The 16,610-nt window shown below is 48.6% G+C and overlaps 1 protein-coding gene across 4 annotated transcripts in view; it reads left to right on the plus strand.

Moving 5' to 3' along the window:
- Positions 1-16,610, plus strand: part of PRKCB (protein kinase C beta) — a 244,397-nt gene that overhangs the window by 168,181 nt on the left and 59,606 nt on the right. For all 4 annotated transcript variants that reach the window (XM_075011091.1, XM_075011088.1, XM_075011090.1 and 1 more), the window contains 2 exons: positions 8,140-8,313; positions 14,573-14,664. In XM_075011091.1, the coding sequence (XP_074867192.1) occupies positions 8,140-8,313; positions 14,573-14,664 (266 nt within the window). The remainder of the gene's footprint in view (positions 1-8,139; positions 8,314-14,572; positions 14,665-16,610) is intronic.

Here is a 16,610-nt window from a genome sequence, read left to right on the forward strand (position 1 = left end):
ATCAAACTTGTGCCCTGTATTTACTCTCCTGTCCGCATCCAGATGGAGGAGGTGTTCTCTCCTGTCTAGACCTGGGAGTAAGGAGTCCTAAGTTCTGTTCCTAGCTTTGGCACTGACTCAAGACCTCAAGTGAGTGAATCACCACCTCTGTTTTGCTATGTGGAAATGGAAACGTCTCCCAGAGTACTTAAAGTTTGTGGGGGGGTTTGAGACCCTCCACAAAGCATTGCTGAAAGGTGACTGTGCTACTGTTCCTCAGCCCTTTGATCCAGTCGGGTACTCCAGGCAGTACCCTCAGGAGCAGCTCAAAGCGACACCTCCAGAGAGGCTTGGCTGGTCCCAGACTCCATTGTAGCTCTTTGCTTTTGGTAGTAAAGCTAAATTAACAGGGAAGATGCATGCAGGTTTGTTCTAGTTCTTTAGTTTTAAACAACAAAATATCCCCTCCCGGCTACAAAAAGCTCTGGGCCCCCAAACCATTAATTAGTGACTACCCAGCAGGCCTAAATAATCACATGCAGACGGATTCAGCCAGTCAATCAATCCAAATCTCATACACACCCAGGAACACTGGAAGAAGTCTTCAGCTTTCCCATGTAACCCCCTTGAATCGATAGTAAATGTAGCACATTCACAAACCCTGTAACTGTTCTCTGCCAGCTGTGACCTCTCCAAAGTGCTTCCTCTTAGGTTGTCACAGGCCTCAGCATGCTGCCGTTTAAAACAACGCTAGACTCTGACAAAGGAAAACTAGCCACAGCTTTTGCCCGCTCTTCCTCCCCTGCCTCTACTCCTCTGCACAAATCATCGCTCTGAAAGTTTCCTGCTTTGGCATCTGGGAATTTGGGAGTTTTCTCTCCTCTTCTTTTTATTTTGAGAAACGTTCGCAAACCTCTCCGTTGGCATCGTGGCTTATGTAAAGGGAAGTGACAGCAACTGTTCCGTGGAACAGACTGTTATAAATATGCTAATTAGTGCTTGTGAAAACAGAACATTGGTCTGTGCAGTTCGATCCAGCCCAGCTCTCTGGGGCTCCTACCGTTCCCTGGTGGGAGTGCTGCCCACCTTTTCCCTCTCAGCCTTTGTTTCACCTTTGTCCCTTAACATTCTGAACTCCAGGCTTGCCAAACGCCTGTGCCCCTGAGGAACATCTGGGAAAAGGCTTCAGAGGGGTTAAGGCTTTGAAGGAGTTGATGGAGAGAGAGTCATTTATTATTTACTAGAAGACTTACCCAGCTTTGCCCGGGCCTGGGCCAGCCCGGGCAGGCGTGTGTTGTGCAGGCCAGGGCAGCCCAGGGCGATGGAGGATGTGCAGCAATCGGTCCCCTGTGCAGCCTAGGGTGGCGTGGAGCCATGCTGCCAGCCAGCAGCTGCTCCCCAGGGCTGGGGCACTTGCTGCCCTCTGTGGTCATTCATGAGCATAACTGTCCCTGCTCTCACGCCCTTCCCTTTCAGTTTGCTGCGAAACAATCACATTCCACACAGACACCATTGTCCTGGCACGGCCAAACCCTGACCTTGCTTTAAGTCATGCTCAGAGGAAGCTACATGCCAAATTTGGCAGTTCGAACTCTTCACGTTTCTGAGGAGTCCTTAAACAAACGGACTCCCGGAAGGGTGGACAGACAGACAGACAGACAGACAGACACTCTCTCTAAAATATAGAGTAGCTTTTCCACATAGTAAGCTGGAGCTCTTGGACTTTTCAAAATTAGCCATGCGGACCGTTAAATCCATCCCCTCCCAGGAGCTAGCTGGCATGTGAACATCAACACAGAACAATCGTTTCCCCATAACAGGCCCTCTTCTTTCTTTAGCCACGTCCAGGCTGCATTTTGTTCCCCATCACTGCCTGGGCTGCACATAGGGATGGCGGTGCAGGTCTGAGGAACATATTCCACCGTAGACATGTGCAGCGTGTCTAGCAGTAATTTGTACCTGTCACCATAGACTCCTTCCACTGCCTGCATCACGGCAGCATAAACTCTCTAGCTCCGTGTTTTGCTGTACGTGGCAAAGCACCTAGCAGGTCATTGATTTTGTTATTCTAGATTCAAAAACCATCTGTAAGAGCTGGTAAGTATAATTGAACTTATTTTAGTGAATCCTTGTTTCATGAATCAGCCTGTTAACTCTTTGGTATCCAGACTCAGCATTTACTACTTAGTATTCTCTTCACTTGCATGCTAGGGCTGGCAAGCATCTGGAAAACCTAGATATTGGCCTCAGTGGAGTTTTACAAACCTGTTCTCTCCTCATCTAAAATTGGACTGCCTCCCGCTATTCTGCTGGAACTTTCCCAAGTACATACCCTATATTGCAGGAATAAATCACGTTAAATATCAGCTTCTCATGTGCCAGAAAAGGAACTGCAATCTCTCTTCCAGTGTGTGTTCTGTAGGGGTAGCGCCATCATGCAGACCGGCTGGGGGGCAGGGATGGAACAGTCCTCTGGTTTTGTTCCTGTTGTGGGAGCTCAGTATAACAAGGGCATCACGTTCCATTGAGAGGGGAATCGGTTCCAAGTTACACCTGGACCCAGGCTCAGAAATTTGCTTAGCAAGAGCCTAAGGCCATCTCTTGCTGAATCCAGAGCCTCATGGCCCATTCTTGGGCTGGGGACAGGCCTGTGTGCTCCTCTGCCTAGGCTACACTGATAGCCAGGACCAGAGCTGACCCAAGCAGCTATCAATCAAAGGATGTCTCCTTGAGCTTTGGCCAGTGGAGGGGGATTTGGGACCCATTGTTCCCTAGACCTGTTGTTAATTGAACAATTCAGTTTAAGCCCATTTCTTTGCTCTGGTTTAACCAAAATATTAAAACGCTATATTTATTTGTGCAACTTGTTCATATTTTGCAGCTACTTAGTCTGTCACACCACTGAGCTGCAGTTTTCTGGGTTTTCTCTGGACAGGCTCAGCTGGGCCTTTTGTTTTTGCAGATGAGGGTGTTGGCAGGATCCCCTGGCTGAACGAGTTTGGGTTACTTACTCTTCTGCATGTCCGGGGTTGATTGTTTCCCTGGAGCGTGTGGGGAGCCTTCGTTTTTGAATCATTACTTACAGTTGCTGAAGACTGCTCACTTGTGGCAGTTTTTATCTTGGAATTGAATGACTTTATCAGGAAGTTCCAATTGGCACTCAGCTGCTGTGATGATGAGGGTCATAGAAGTACCTAGATAGATTGGTTATAGTAGCAGTTTGTAGTAGAGTGGTCCTGAAGACAATGGTATAAAACTCCTGGTGTTTTTTTGTTTTTTTTGTTTTTTTTCTGGTCTAGTATTTATAGCATTTGAAGTGTCCTGGGCAGTGTTCCCTGTAAGCTGAGTGCTTTGAGGGCCACCCAGGAGAGATTCAAATGCAACCCGGATGATTATCATAGTGCTCCACTCCAGCATTCAGTAAAGGGTTTAAAAGGAGCCATTCTTCTCCCAATGGATTTTACCACAAGATTGCAGAGGGAGACATCTGAATTGGAATTCATTTGCAAATCTGACACTTTTAAATCAGGCCTTAACGGGGATCTCATTTATCTTGCACATTAGAGGGCCAATATCCCCACCTTTGATATTCTCAGGAATGGGACCCATCCCACTTAATTTAATTTGTGTCTTCAACTAGTTCTATTAGTGACAGGAAGCCCCCTCCCCATTTTATAAACTCTGCATTCTAATTGTCCACTCCAGTCTGAGGAAGTGGGTCTGATTCACAAAAGCTCATTACCTAATACACAAGTGTGTTAGTCTTTAAGGTGCTCCAGGCCTGCTTTTTATTTGTGAAGCTGCAGACGGACCACTTTTTATGTTAGTGTGCCCCCCCATGCGTATGTCAGTCAGTCTGTAAACACAGCGTAATGCACTGAGCCAGGCTTGGCGGCATACAGAACACACTTATGCTCTGCAAGTGCCCACTGATTTTTTAGGCAGCTGCAGAGAAGAACCTCGATTTCTCCTCCCTGTTTCAGTGATGTGGAACGGCTTGGCTCACGCTGGGATGCGCACCAGACATTTCAGTGTTGCTATGCTGTCGGAGAGCCGCTGAATAAAATATTTACAGCCTAAGTAAACCCAAGGGCAGTTTTCCCCATTTAATTTTGTGCACCATGAAAGTGTGGCCTCTCCTGCCACTGCAGACACTAAGAAGGCTGATGTGTCAAAAGATGTGCCCTCCAGCGTGATGAGAAAGGTGCGCTGACATAACATCGACACCATCCATCCATCTACTGGGGGCTCTCATCCTTGAGGGATAGGCTCCAATTGACTAAGCAGAGGCTGAATCGACCACGTAATTATTTACAGTTACTGAACCCTGCACTCCTGCAGCTTTTCATCTGGGAAATGTAATCAATTTTTATTTTTTTGTAGCTCAGGGAAAATGTCCGAGTGTGTTTATCCCTCAATGAACTTTCTTCCCAAGGAGAGGTGTATGCACTTTCCTGGAGACTGCCAGGCACAGAGCTTTTAAAAAAGCATCCTAATGCTCTCCCAGTTTTGTAATGCACCAGGATTCCTCTGCTTCATAACTCAGCCTCCTCCTGTTGTTGGTTTCAAGCCAGCAGCCCAATTACAGCCTTAATGCTGAGACAACCAGGTGCAGAGATGTCCTGTAAGCTTTCAGAAAGAGGTGACAACAGCTAGCTGGAGTCTTGATCCTCCAGATGTGAACAGTATGGTTTATTGCTCACTGTCTTCCAGATATCTCTTGTCAGCTGGCTTTTGGGAACCAAACCCACCTGCTTTGATCAATTAAAATCAGTTCTGTCTCTTGAAACGTAATCGGGGTGACTTATAAACCTGAAGTGCCTGCACAGAAATGTTAAGTCTAAATGTCAATGATCAGTTTGAAATATTCCTCAGTTCATGTGAAATAGTAAGTGCCTGCACAGGTGCAAGCAAACAGAAGAAAGCCAGCTGAGCTGTGTGCTGCTATAGCACTTTTCATATTCAAAGCACTTCACAGGCAAAAATAACCAATTTATCCTTGCAAAGGCTCCTGCCAGGTGGGTTAGTAGAACTATCCCAGTTGTGGAGCTGAGGAAACTGAGGCACAGAGCAGGTAAAAGACTTGTTCAAGTCCTGCAGCAAGTTGACAGAACGGCTGTGACTGAAGGCAAGAAGGTACGGGCTTATGGCAGCTCATAAGAACATAAGAACATAAGAATGGCCATACTGGGTCAGACCAAAGGTCCATCCAGCCCAGCATCCCATCTGCCGACGGTGGCCAATGCCAGGTGCCCCAGAGAAGGAGAACAGAAGACAATGATCAAGTGATTTATCTCCTGCCATCCATCTCCTGCCCTTGTACTGAAGGCTAGGGCACCATACTTTATCCCTGGCTAATAGCCATTTATGGACCTAACCTGCAAAAATTTATCAAGCTCTTTTTTAAACCCTAATAGAGTCCTGGCCTTCACAGCCTCCTCGGGCAAGGAGTTCCACAGGTTGACTGTGCGCTGTGTGAAGAAAAATTTCCTTTTATTAGCTATTATTTTTATTATTTTCCTTTTATTAGGTCACTAAACCTGTCTCATGCTATATCTTGTGCTTCATTAAAAAAAACAAATTAAGCGCCGTTAGCCATTGTGGATGCAGTGGCCACCTTAAATGTGCCATTAGCAGCTTCTGCTGGAGTTTGCAGACAGTCTTGGACACGGCGTGTGGGCAGAAAAGCAGTAACACCATTTCTATTCCCCTCCCCCTCCACTTGGATGCCTATTGTTGCTCATTAGCTAGTGAAGAGCTATCAAGGGAAATTAAGTACCTTTCCCTCCGAGGCTGCAGGAGATGCCTTCTCCAAGCAATGGCTTCAAAAGTATTAGCAGCTGAATTGATCTTTTCTCTTCTCCAAGCCACCAGGGTGCAGGGCATTGTCCCTAGTAAGAAGGGACACATGCTAGTTGTCTTCTTCCTGGTCTTGTCCTCTTGGCCCAGTGACTGTCCATCTCCACACATGTGTAGTTGTCAGGCTGCTGAGGTATTTAAACTTCAGTTGGAAGATTGGTGCCTTGAAGTGCTACTGCCATACAAACAATAAGGAAAAACAATCTGTCGCAGTGCCTGCTGGGGTCAATAGGAATCTCTCTTCGAGTTTCCCTGAGCTTTGGTGTATGCCTAGGGGGCTTGATCCTGCAAGACTCTGAGCCCTCTGGCCTGCTGTCTAGCAAAGTGTTTAAGCAAGTGCTTAGTGACTGGAGTGGAGGATGCCCAGTGACACCAGCTGTGGATGTGGACCAGTACTGTGTCAGATCAGTTGTCTGCATCTGTTGTTCAGCAAGAAGACGGAACTGGGGTCTCCTAGTCTGAGCATGGAACACTGAGACTCTGATCCATGCTGGGGAGAGTCCCTCCATCTCAGTGCCACACTCTCCCCATCTACAGGCCCTGGGCTATACCGTTAACCTGCCATGTGGGAAGCCATGGGGATGAGCTGGGTGGTCATTGGTGTAAAACAGCTGTGCCGAACTGTCAGATGGTGGAGCTAGTCGCTAATCCGAGAAGTACCAGTTGCGATTCTCATTGTAATGTGCAAATATTGGTCAAGACGCTTGAGCAGTGCTCAGTCATCAGGATTTTATCTACTAATCTGAGACAGATTCAGATGCATTCTGCTTAGTTAAACTCACTTGAATTTAAAGTTGCACACCTGTGGAGTTACTCTCAATTTACACTGCTGTAACACAGCAGAATTAGACCCAAGGACCCTACGTAATAAAACCTTTCTTAACTCTGTGGCGAAACCATGAGATTGTCACTATATGTAATCTACCTCCTAGCATGCTCTCTTGGGGCATCCAGACCTCTGCACTCTGCCAGCCCAACTCACGTCATAGAGAACACTTGTTGTGAGTCCGTGCCCACGCCCTTTGAAAGAGCACTGGCCTGCAGTGTCCGGCCCATCTGCTGTGGCTCAGCTAAGGATTTTCTGTGATAAGGCAAAGGTCCTGTGTGATGCTCTGAGGGTCACGTCTGGTGCCGAAACAGTGGTATTTTTGCTGGGATTCCTCTATCTTGCCTTTCAAAAGTCCAGTGTTTGCTGCCTAGCAATTTTTTTTTTTGCCACTTTGCTATGGCATTAAATTATTTCTGTTCCACTCTATTGCTGTTCATTTCCCCTAATTTATTTTCCAAACATCCCAACGCATGTTCTCGGCGTGACTAAGAATTTTAATAGTCTCTTTTAAATGTAAAGTAATTCTGTTCCATTGAAGATTTGAATTTAACACAACGAGAAAAAGAGCAAATGGGAAGCAAAATGTAGCCGCTGGTGAGTGGTGTTTGTTTCAGAAGCAGTCCCATGCCAAATTGAAGCAACGTATTTGAATAAACCGGGGGGTGTTGGCTGGATTTTCCAGAGCCCTCCTTTGGGTTGCTTTGATTAAAGAGACAAAATCACACTAGCAGGAGACTTCATCCTCTGTGTATTATAATAAATAAATCTGTAGATTGACACAATGGGCTTAAAATATTAGGTGAACAAATTATTCTGCATGAAGTAAAGCAGTTGCTGAGTGATAGGCCAGATGAATAATAGTGTTTCAATTTCCCCTGGGGTATAAAGAGCACTGCCTTTCACTCACTGTTAAGCAAAGCGGAAGAAAACGAGGATATTGTATAATTTTTTACTGCTATAGTATTTGATGGGCAGTCTGTGTCCAAGCTATGTGAATCTGAGCATTACCTGCTGATGCTTCTTCCATTGAGAGAACCACAAATCAGGATGGGCACTGGTAGAACAAGCCTGCTCTTGTGAGTATGTCCTGGTCCTGGAATCAGTGATCAAGTCCTGGCTTTTCCCAGAGTTGGGTAAAGCACGTGGGGCCAGATCTTCAATGTTATGAAGTGGTTAAAGGTGCAGAGAGACACCTGTTTGTATCTTTTGGATGCAGGAATACCTTTGAAAATCTGACCCCCTAGTCTCTCTGCACCGGAATTTCCCCAGCTGTGACCTGAGTATAAATGTGTTACACTACCTCGCTGTGTTATTGGGAGGGTGAGGGGTCCTGAGATGTTCCCAAGCCATGGCAATGGAAGCTGTAGTAAAATAAACAACCCCCCCAGGGGATCTCCTGGCCTCTGTGCTGACCAAGTAGAAATGTGCAGTGCACCCGCAGAAGGTCGACCATTCTCCTCTCCCCTGCCCAGGTCATGCTCTCGGAAAGAAAAGGCACCGATGAGCTCTACGCAGTGAAGATCCTGAAGAAGGATGTGGTTATCCAGGATGACGACGTGGAGTGCACGATGGTGGAGAAGCGAGTACTGGCTCAGTCAGGGAAGCCTCCATTCCTCACACAGCTTCACTCCTGCTTTCAAACAATGGTACGTGGGTGACCCGGACGTTGCCAGCAACCCCCTGCAAAGTGCCCCTTGGAGAGGCCTGGTGGACATAGGGGGTTGTACCCAATGCACCCACTAGGGGTAGTGAGTTCCCAGTATGGAGCAGCATGGGGTGCAGAGAAGGGAGGAGGTTCCAGTCACTCCACGTGGGAGGGGAGGGTAGAGACCTCCCCCAGAGATGCCTCGTCATCTCCAGAATTCAAGGACAAGGGCTGTCCATGCCAGCGCTGATGCCCTCGGCCGCCCAGCACTGGTACACCTCTTCCCATTGCTCCGGGACCAGGCACCATTTCCTGTAGGATGAGGACCCAGAGGGAGGTGCTGAACACAGGAGCAGCAGGCGGCCATGCAGACAGCTAGGGAGAAGCAGCTCTTTTAAAGGAAAGCGTCGCTTCTCTCCAGCCTCCTGTGGCATGGCTGCCTCCTCGCTGCTCAACCTGCCAGGGCCGTTAGCCTCTGCCTGGTGAGTGGGGGCTGAATGTTGAGCCACAGTGGGGTGGCCGGAGGATGGGTGGGGGCTGTCTGGAGCCCTTAGGGATCATGCAGCTGCAGAGGGCGTCATGAAGTTTGCTGCCCCCCCTTTTCTTGGTGCTTTGTGCAGCTGCGTGTTTTGCCTGTTGGTAGGGATGGCCCCACCCCCCAAGTTCTCCCCAGGCCTCAGGGAATGGTGAGACATTGCAGGATGCTCTGAAGCACTAAGGAAAGGCCTGTCAATAAATATATTAATTTAATGTCTGGCCTCTTGAGCCAGCCTCTGAATTCAGACTGTACTCTCCACGCCACAAGCGACTAGTGGGAGCCCTTGGGAGGTGCACCGTCTTCCCTGTGCCCCTGCCAAAATTTTAATTGCTACAGGGGGAGCCCCCTCATGCCTCTTCCCTGGTCTTGTGGGTGACCCTCCCTGCAGTCCGCTTGCTGAGGCACCAGTTGCCTATTCTCTGGGCACACAAATAACTGTGTCTGCAGAAGTGCTCACCTATGTTTCCCCTTTGCCAGCCTCATCCTATACCAAACTTCTGTGCAGAGATGGCTGCTTGTACCAAATACCTCCTCTGTATGTGCACGTTCAAACAGGGAGCCTCCATCTAGGAACATGGTGAATTCCTCAGCCACCTCTTGATTGGATTAGACCTGGTCCTTAAATCTTTCAAAAAGATGCTGGTCTGGGGGTTGACTTACAGTCCAGGGAGCAAAACACCACTTTTGTCTGTATTTGCTAGTTGGAATTAATAAGCTGAGAAGATGCTGAAACCTAAGGAAAAAAATCCAGAAATTTCAGATTGGAAAAGGCATTCTGTTAACTTGTGCAAATAATAAATAAACTTTAAAAAGCCTTTTTTTTAAAAAAAAAATAAAAATAAAAAAAAAAAATCTCTGGCCAGCTGTTGAGCACCTTGTAAATGGAGAGGCCCAGTTCTTGTCAGCAGTACAGACCTCTAGCTGGATGACCATGGAGTCTGAGAGGATTACACTTGAATATTATGCCAGCAATTGGATTTACCAAACACATTCCATGTATTTAAAGTGTGTGGCCCAGCTTTGCACAACACTAATCAAAATATGGCAGGGGAAACACTTTCAAACACCATCTTTGTGGCATCTGAAGTGAGTCAGTGCAGGATTATTTCTGAGAGACCTGCAGTAGCTAAATAGTAATCATGTTTGTAATGTAGTCAGAATGTGTAGTGGTCTGGATTATCACATGCCAGCACAGACCCTCTGCTTTCTGGGAGCACAGTCCAAGGCACCGTTCCCAGCCTGCGCTTTTTATTTCTGTTGACTAGTAAAGAAAAAACCCTCAAATCCACCTCTGAAAGAATGAGAGAATTTTTGTTCAGGCATTATGGGGAGGGGAAGTGGGGGTGAGAATTGCCACATGTTGCATCATCAGCTAAAAGCTTGTGGGCTCCGGCTCATCTGGAAAAAGGTGAGTGTGTCACTTTGAGGACTGCCTGTGAGGCACCTCTTGGTTCAGGTGGGCCCAAACGGAGGCGAGCGCTGCTGTAATAGTAGGCAGTAATAACAGGTATTGTCCTGCCTTTACCTTCACATTGCAGTGTGAAGCAAGGCTGGAGAAATGGTAAAGAAAAGCAGCAGGATAAAGGGAGCCAAATAAAGTCAAAGAACTCCCTTGTTCCTGACTCAGCAGCTGAGTGAGAGAGGAGCATGCATGTTTTAGCAGAATCCTCGAGAGGTCTTGGCAGGCAGTGATGGAATGTCTGTGGCATAGGTGGCTTCTCAGTGAGTTCAGATATCCTGCTCTTCCTGTACAATCCTGGCTCTGCTTGTCCAAAGTGAGCATCCAGAATCGCTTTTCCTAGTTGAAGATGCAGCTTTCTGTTCCAGCCTGCAGTCAGACCAGCCATCTGGCTTTGGGTATGTGTAGAACATCAGTTCACAGCAGAAACATTCGGTGTTTCTCCAGAGTGAAAGGAGTTTGGCTGGAGTGAGTAGCCACCTTTTCAATGTTCTTCCCCGTTGATGCTGAGGATACTTTTAGGTAACTGCTGTGAACAAGTGCAGTATTGTTTTTACATTCCAGTTATTATACAAGTACGACTGTGTTTCAGAACATGAGCAGAGGGGCGTGTGCCAACCTTCCAGACGTCAGATGGGTCTTTGCATGTTTTAGATGCCTGTAGTATCATGTTTTATGTCACCTGCTGGGCCCTTCGTTCTCATGTTTAATTCTCCTCAAGGTTGCCAGTATGCTGTGGGTTTTCTGAAAGCAGCCAACATCTTTACTGCACGCTTTGTTCCCCAAGTGGAGGAGCTGATGTGCCAAGTGCTCGTCTATCATTTTTACTGTGGTGATGCTTCTGCTTTTCTGGCTCCTCAAGGAGCCAAGGTTTGTTTAAAGGAGAAATGCAAAGAAAGGAAGGGAAACATGCAATGGGTGAAATAGTTCACATTATTGTGGGCCAGGAATCAAAATCCTCCTCTCCTCTTTCCCCTCTCAGGCTTTTGTTGCAGAATGACCTTTGTATCTGACTGCTCCTTTACACCTCCAGAAATCATCTCTGCAACTTATTATTTTCCTGCTGGCTTTATATATTGCCCCAAGCCCCTGATGCTTGTTTTACCCTTGGAGAGATGTGTGCTGCCCTGCTGTGGAGGGGCACATGCTCTTGCCTGCCGCTGTGTTGAACTTTGTTCAGCTTCAGTTGTGTGTACGTGAGGGGTGTGTGCAGGGCAGCAGGAATGCACCCCATGCCTGAGTGTGCTTGTGCGTGCCTGGGCAACACCCCCGCCTTCCCCCCCGGTGGAATGGGTGCTCAGTGGAGACCAGCAGACTGCCCTGTTACCTCCGCTCTTGTTGAAATACAGGCACAGGCTCTTTGGGGCAGCATGTGAGGTGTATAAACCTGGCCAGGGACCTTCCTCCAAAGTCCTCCCTGTAGCTGGATGATGTCACAGGCCCTGTTCCTCAGCCTGGATAAAAGCACCTCCAGCCTGGGATCAGCCTGCTGCACTCTTCTGTGAAATACGCCTGCATGCTCCACCCCCACCATTCCTCTCTCTGTGTCTGTCCCTGCCACGCCTGCTGGAGGGGAGGGGCTGTGCTCTGCTGTGTGTATGTTAGGGACCAGATGGCAGATGGGAAAAGCTGGGATACTTTTGGGCGGGGGCGGGGGGAGAGTAGATTGCCTCTATAAGACACAACTGTGTATAGTGAAAGAGTGTCAGTAGCATTACCCTGGTGCCCTGGTGAATGTGTGTATACTGCTGCTGGAGGGGACGAGCCCTGCTCTATGCATGGAACATTTTAACCAGTGGAACTCCTGGCCAGAGGATGTTGTGAAGGCCAAGGCTTTAACAGGGTTCAAAAAACAACTAGATAAATTCCAGGAGGCTGGGTCCATTGATGGTTATTTGCCAGGATAGGCAGGGATAGCACCCCAGCCTCTGTTGGCTGGAAGCTGGGAATAGACGATCGGGAATGGATCACTTGATGATTACTTGTTCTGTTCATTGCCTCTGGGGCACCTGACACTGGCCAAGGTTGGTAGACAGGACCCTGGATTGGATGCACTTTGGTCTGGCCCCGTGTGGCCATTCTGATATCCGCAGGTATGCATGTGTGTTTACTCCTGGTTCCTTCCATTTGTTCCTGGTTCCTTCTGTTGGGTGAAAAGAGACATGTCACTAACAGCACCTATCCCATTTTTGCATCTGCTCAGAATGGCAGAAGAGCCCCATTCAGCCATCTCCCAGAACGGTCAGCTGGAGGAATATTTGGGCATGAGATGGAGTGGGTGCACCTGGATGACTTGGTGTACAGTCCCCCCGACCCCCACCCCGGCTGCAACCGATAAAGATCCAGTAGTCAGAGGGAAGCAACCCTTCCAAGCGGGGGAGATCTCCTGCGAGGATGCTCTCTCTCATGTAAAATTCCCCTGTTCTTCCCCAACTCTTATACATTCCTCAGCTTTCAAAACCTTCCCCTGCCTTTCCAGCACTCTGGCACACGTAATAGTAACAGAGCCAGAACCTTTTATTCTCATAATTGACTTTTCTCAACTCACTGGAATAACTTGCATCTTCTCTTCTACTTTGCCCTGCTCTGCTCTGTTGGGCACTTCCAGAGATCTCAGTCCCCTGTCACTTTTGTAGAACCATGTCTAGACCTACTTCAGCCAGTGTTGCTGCTAGTTTGATTGGCGCTAGCAAGGAAAGCTGGACTCGTTCATGCTGTCTGTTTCCAAACCCTCCCTTATCTGTGCTTTTCACATTTGCTGCCAGAGGAGTCTGATGTGAACAAGGGCAGGCTAGGCTTTGCATCCACTGGGGGGTCAGGAGAATCAGAAACACTGTCAGGAAAAAGATTTAAATAAAAACATGCCGTGGGGGTGACACCACGTATTGGGGAGGGAACATTTTCTCAAGGGTCAGTGAGTGGCAAAGGTGTGTTATAAACATGTTAGAACTAGCTAGGCACACATCCAGCAGGGGGGTTTGAAGTGATTATACTCAGCCTTTTGACTGCTTTAACTTTCTAACAATTGATTTACCCAGTATTAAAACATTTCCGAGCGTGTTAACCCTTTGCAAGTGTCCCTTTAATACAGCAGGTGACTGGAGAGCAGGCAGAGTGAGTGTGAGCTCTGCAGAGAGTGACTTATAGGGGGCAGAGATCCATGCAGCTTTCTTTTGTCTCACTTGATAGGCCCGCTATCTATGGGCCAGGAGGCTGCAGACTGAAATCTCTGCTGCAGCTGCATGCTCCAGGGGATGGACACGCTCTTGCGGCGTCTGGCTCCATGATGTCATGTTTTGCAGCTGCACTGAGGGTTTGGCCACAGTTGAGCAAATGCAAGAAGAGTCTCATGAAGCGTCCAGACTGATGCGAACAGAGCAGAGGCCCTTTCTGCAGCTCTAGCTTTGGATTCTCCATCCTCTGAATGTTCGTGTGTACAAGCTGCTGGCGTGTCAGCACTGCTCTGAAAAAACAGCAAGAGGCCCCGGGTCCTGAATGCAGCTGACAAATATGTCTTGGGCTAGGGCCCAGAAGAGAACCTGGATGTCAAACACTGAGATACAACTTGCTAACAGTGTTCCAAACAGTGAGAGAACATCATTTAACCCCAGGCTGGGGTGAGCTGTTCCAAAGGACTGCAGTGCTCCCTGGGTGCAGGCAAAGTGGCTGGGGGATGCAATAGCCCCCGGATGTGGCTGCTCCCTGGCAGGACAGGGAATTTTTTCAATTTAAAATGAAGCGTTGGAAGGGATGCGAGGTTGGGAACATCCCAGGCTGCGCACTGGGAGGACAGAGGCTCCAGAGCCCTAAGTGCTGGGCCGTTGGCCATTCTGGGGCAAGCCCTCACTTGTGTGTGTCCTTTGCAAAATAGTTCAACAGGCCCAATTTCTGTTCGAGCGCAAACAAACCCAACTTGCAAAACTGCAGTTGCTTTGGTTGTTGGGTCCCTCTCCCCAGCCTCCTTCCCCCAATTCTTGTTCTTTGCCCAGTCCTCCTCCTCCTCCCCTTCCTGCCTCTCAAGCCAAAGCTCACAGCTGTCTGCAAAGATCAGATAATGGTTCCCCTGCACTTAGGAAGGAATTGCTGTTCTGCCTGGCTACTTCGTATGCACATCCCGTAGACTCAAGCTTTATCTGCAAATGGCACTTCCAGTAGGAGTTCGGGGCTGTGATTATCTCCCCACCTCTCACCCCCAGCTTCAACCTCACTGAATTCCTGCTCTTGGAATGCTGCTGTCCTTAACTTTCTTTTCTTTTTTTTTAGGATCGCCTATATTTCGTGATGGAATATGTGAACGGTGGGGACTTAATGTACCAGATTCAACAAGTTGGCCGGTTTAAAGAGCCACATGCTGTGTGAGTTCAATAGCCAACGTTTACCATTCAACCTTTGGGGGCAGCATTTCATGGCTTTGTGGGTGTAGGCCATGTGGTTCCATGTTCATGTTTTTGAGGTCAGAGACCTGCAGGGGATGAGACTGAGGACGCAGGCAACAGGATGCAAAGATCAAATGCTCTTGACCCAGCCTGACAAGCAGAAGCAATTTCAAAGGGCAGGTTTTGCACCTCCTGGGCCTGAAAAAGCACCAGGGACTGCTCTTAAATTTCTCTCTAATTAACAAGCAGGATACCTGGCCATCTCCCCAAGGGCTGCATGCTGACAGGCAGAGTGCTGTTGGGACTGGACTGGGCTTTCTTGGCTGGAGGTTGACAGGGCTTCTTACAGAGCAAGTCAATTTCACATGTGCATGGCAGGCAAGCCCATGTGCAGCTCTGTTCTTGAATCCAGCGTGCTCTGTCAGCTGACAGAGCTGGGCCCCTCAGCAAGTTACCCTACACTGGTGAGTCTCATGTCTACAAAGAGGCTCCCTGTGGATTTGATTTTAAGTTGCACACCTGGAACCGTGTTGCATTGTTCTCTTTTCTCTGCCTGTCCTTTCCAATGCAGCTGGTCAGCAGGGAGTTTGTGCTTGAGCTGTGATTCCTTCTGCAGTTGGGTGCTCTTCTGCACAGCCTGCTGCTCCTGCTGGAGATTCTGATCCCACTAGTGCAGGATTTCAAGTCTGTGGTTTCTAGCTGTGATCCTGTCAGGGGGAGCAGAGTAGGGAAACAAACCAGCGTGCTTTTCTGTCAGGAGGAGGTTGTTTTCCATGGGTGATGCCTGATGTGCACCTGGGTCTAGAGTCTCAGCCATGGGTTCTTCTCATGGCTGGCCATCCCCCGTCTCCCCAGTCCCACTAGGTGCATAAGTCGGGGTCTCAGAAATGCTGAGTGTGCAGCAATTTCCACTGCCTGTGGTGAGAGGTGAGCTTTTGGAAAGCCGACTGTATGTGCCCAAATACCGGCTCCAAGGCCTAGCTCTTGGCCCCCGTAGTTTTCAAAACCTTGGCCCTAGATCGTTACGTACAAGGGGATTTCTGAGACTTTCTGGAAAGGTCTCTGTGTCACCATATTTCAGCAACCTGTCCCTCCGTTGTGCCACACTCCCGTCCACATGCTCCTGTGTTGTGCTTCTCTCTGGCTCGCCAGCGGAGTGCAACACCAGGGGCTCTGTTATATGGAGGTGCAGGTGCTGCTTGTGCACCCAACTCCTAGTCTGGGGTCTGCAGTTCAGTTCCCCTAGTTCTAATCCATCAGCTGAGCCACTGCACTGTGAGGTGATTAAACAGGGAGCTGTCTTGGGCAGGCCATTCGCAGGGACCACCTTGAGAGACAGCCTTGGCTCCAGGATGTGTGCTGGAACGGGTTTGGTGTTTAACATGATTTCATGCTGGTAAAAGGTGCCAGACCAGGAGCCCTGGAGACTGCCTGGGAGCTCTAGACTTAGGGGAGCACAGGCTGCAGGAATGGGAGCTTCGCTTCACACCATCAACTAGACATGCCTCAAGCCTGCCCTGAAAGGGCTGTCCCTAGACATACAAGAGGAACATTCAGTCTTTGGCTGCTTACTGTGAATGCCAGCCAGCTGCAGATCAGTGGCTTCAGCACCTGTGGACTATAATCAGGTCTGAGACCAATGTTCCCTCTAATCTTTTCCATCCATGTGCAGAAGAAATTTTTCTGTCTGCACTGAGGCATGTGCAAATGTGCACCACAAATAGAAACACAAACTCAGCTGTGGGCACTCTGCTAATCTCTCCTGAGCAGGTGCACAAGCACACGGCTTACAGGGAACACTGGCTGAGGGTAACAAAATGTCTCAAAGACTGTTAGCAGCCTCGACAGATATAGGCTGGGTTTAAAACAGCATCAAGTCCAAGGGAAGCTGCACAGCTCCAGCATGATCCTCTGAATGCAGTCTT

This window comes from Carettochelys insculpta, chromosome 16 (genome assembly GCF_033958435.1).
Source record: "Carettochelys insculpta isolate YL-2023 chromosome 16, ASM3395843v1, whole genome shotgun sequence".
Classification (NCBI taxonomy): domain Eukaryota; kingdom Metazoa; phylum Chordata; order Testudines; family Carettochelyidae; genus Carettochelys; species Carettochelys insculpta.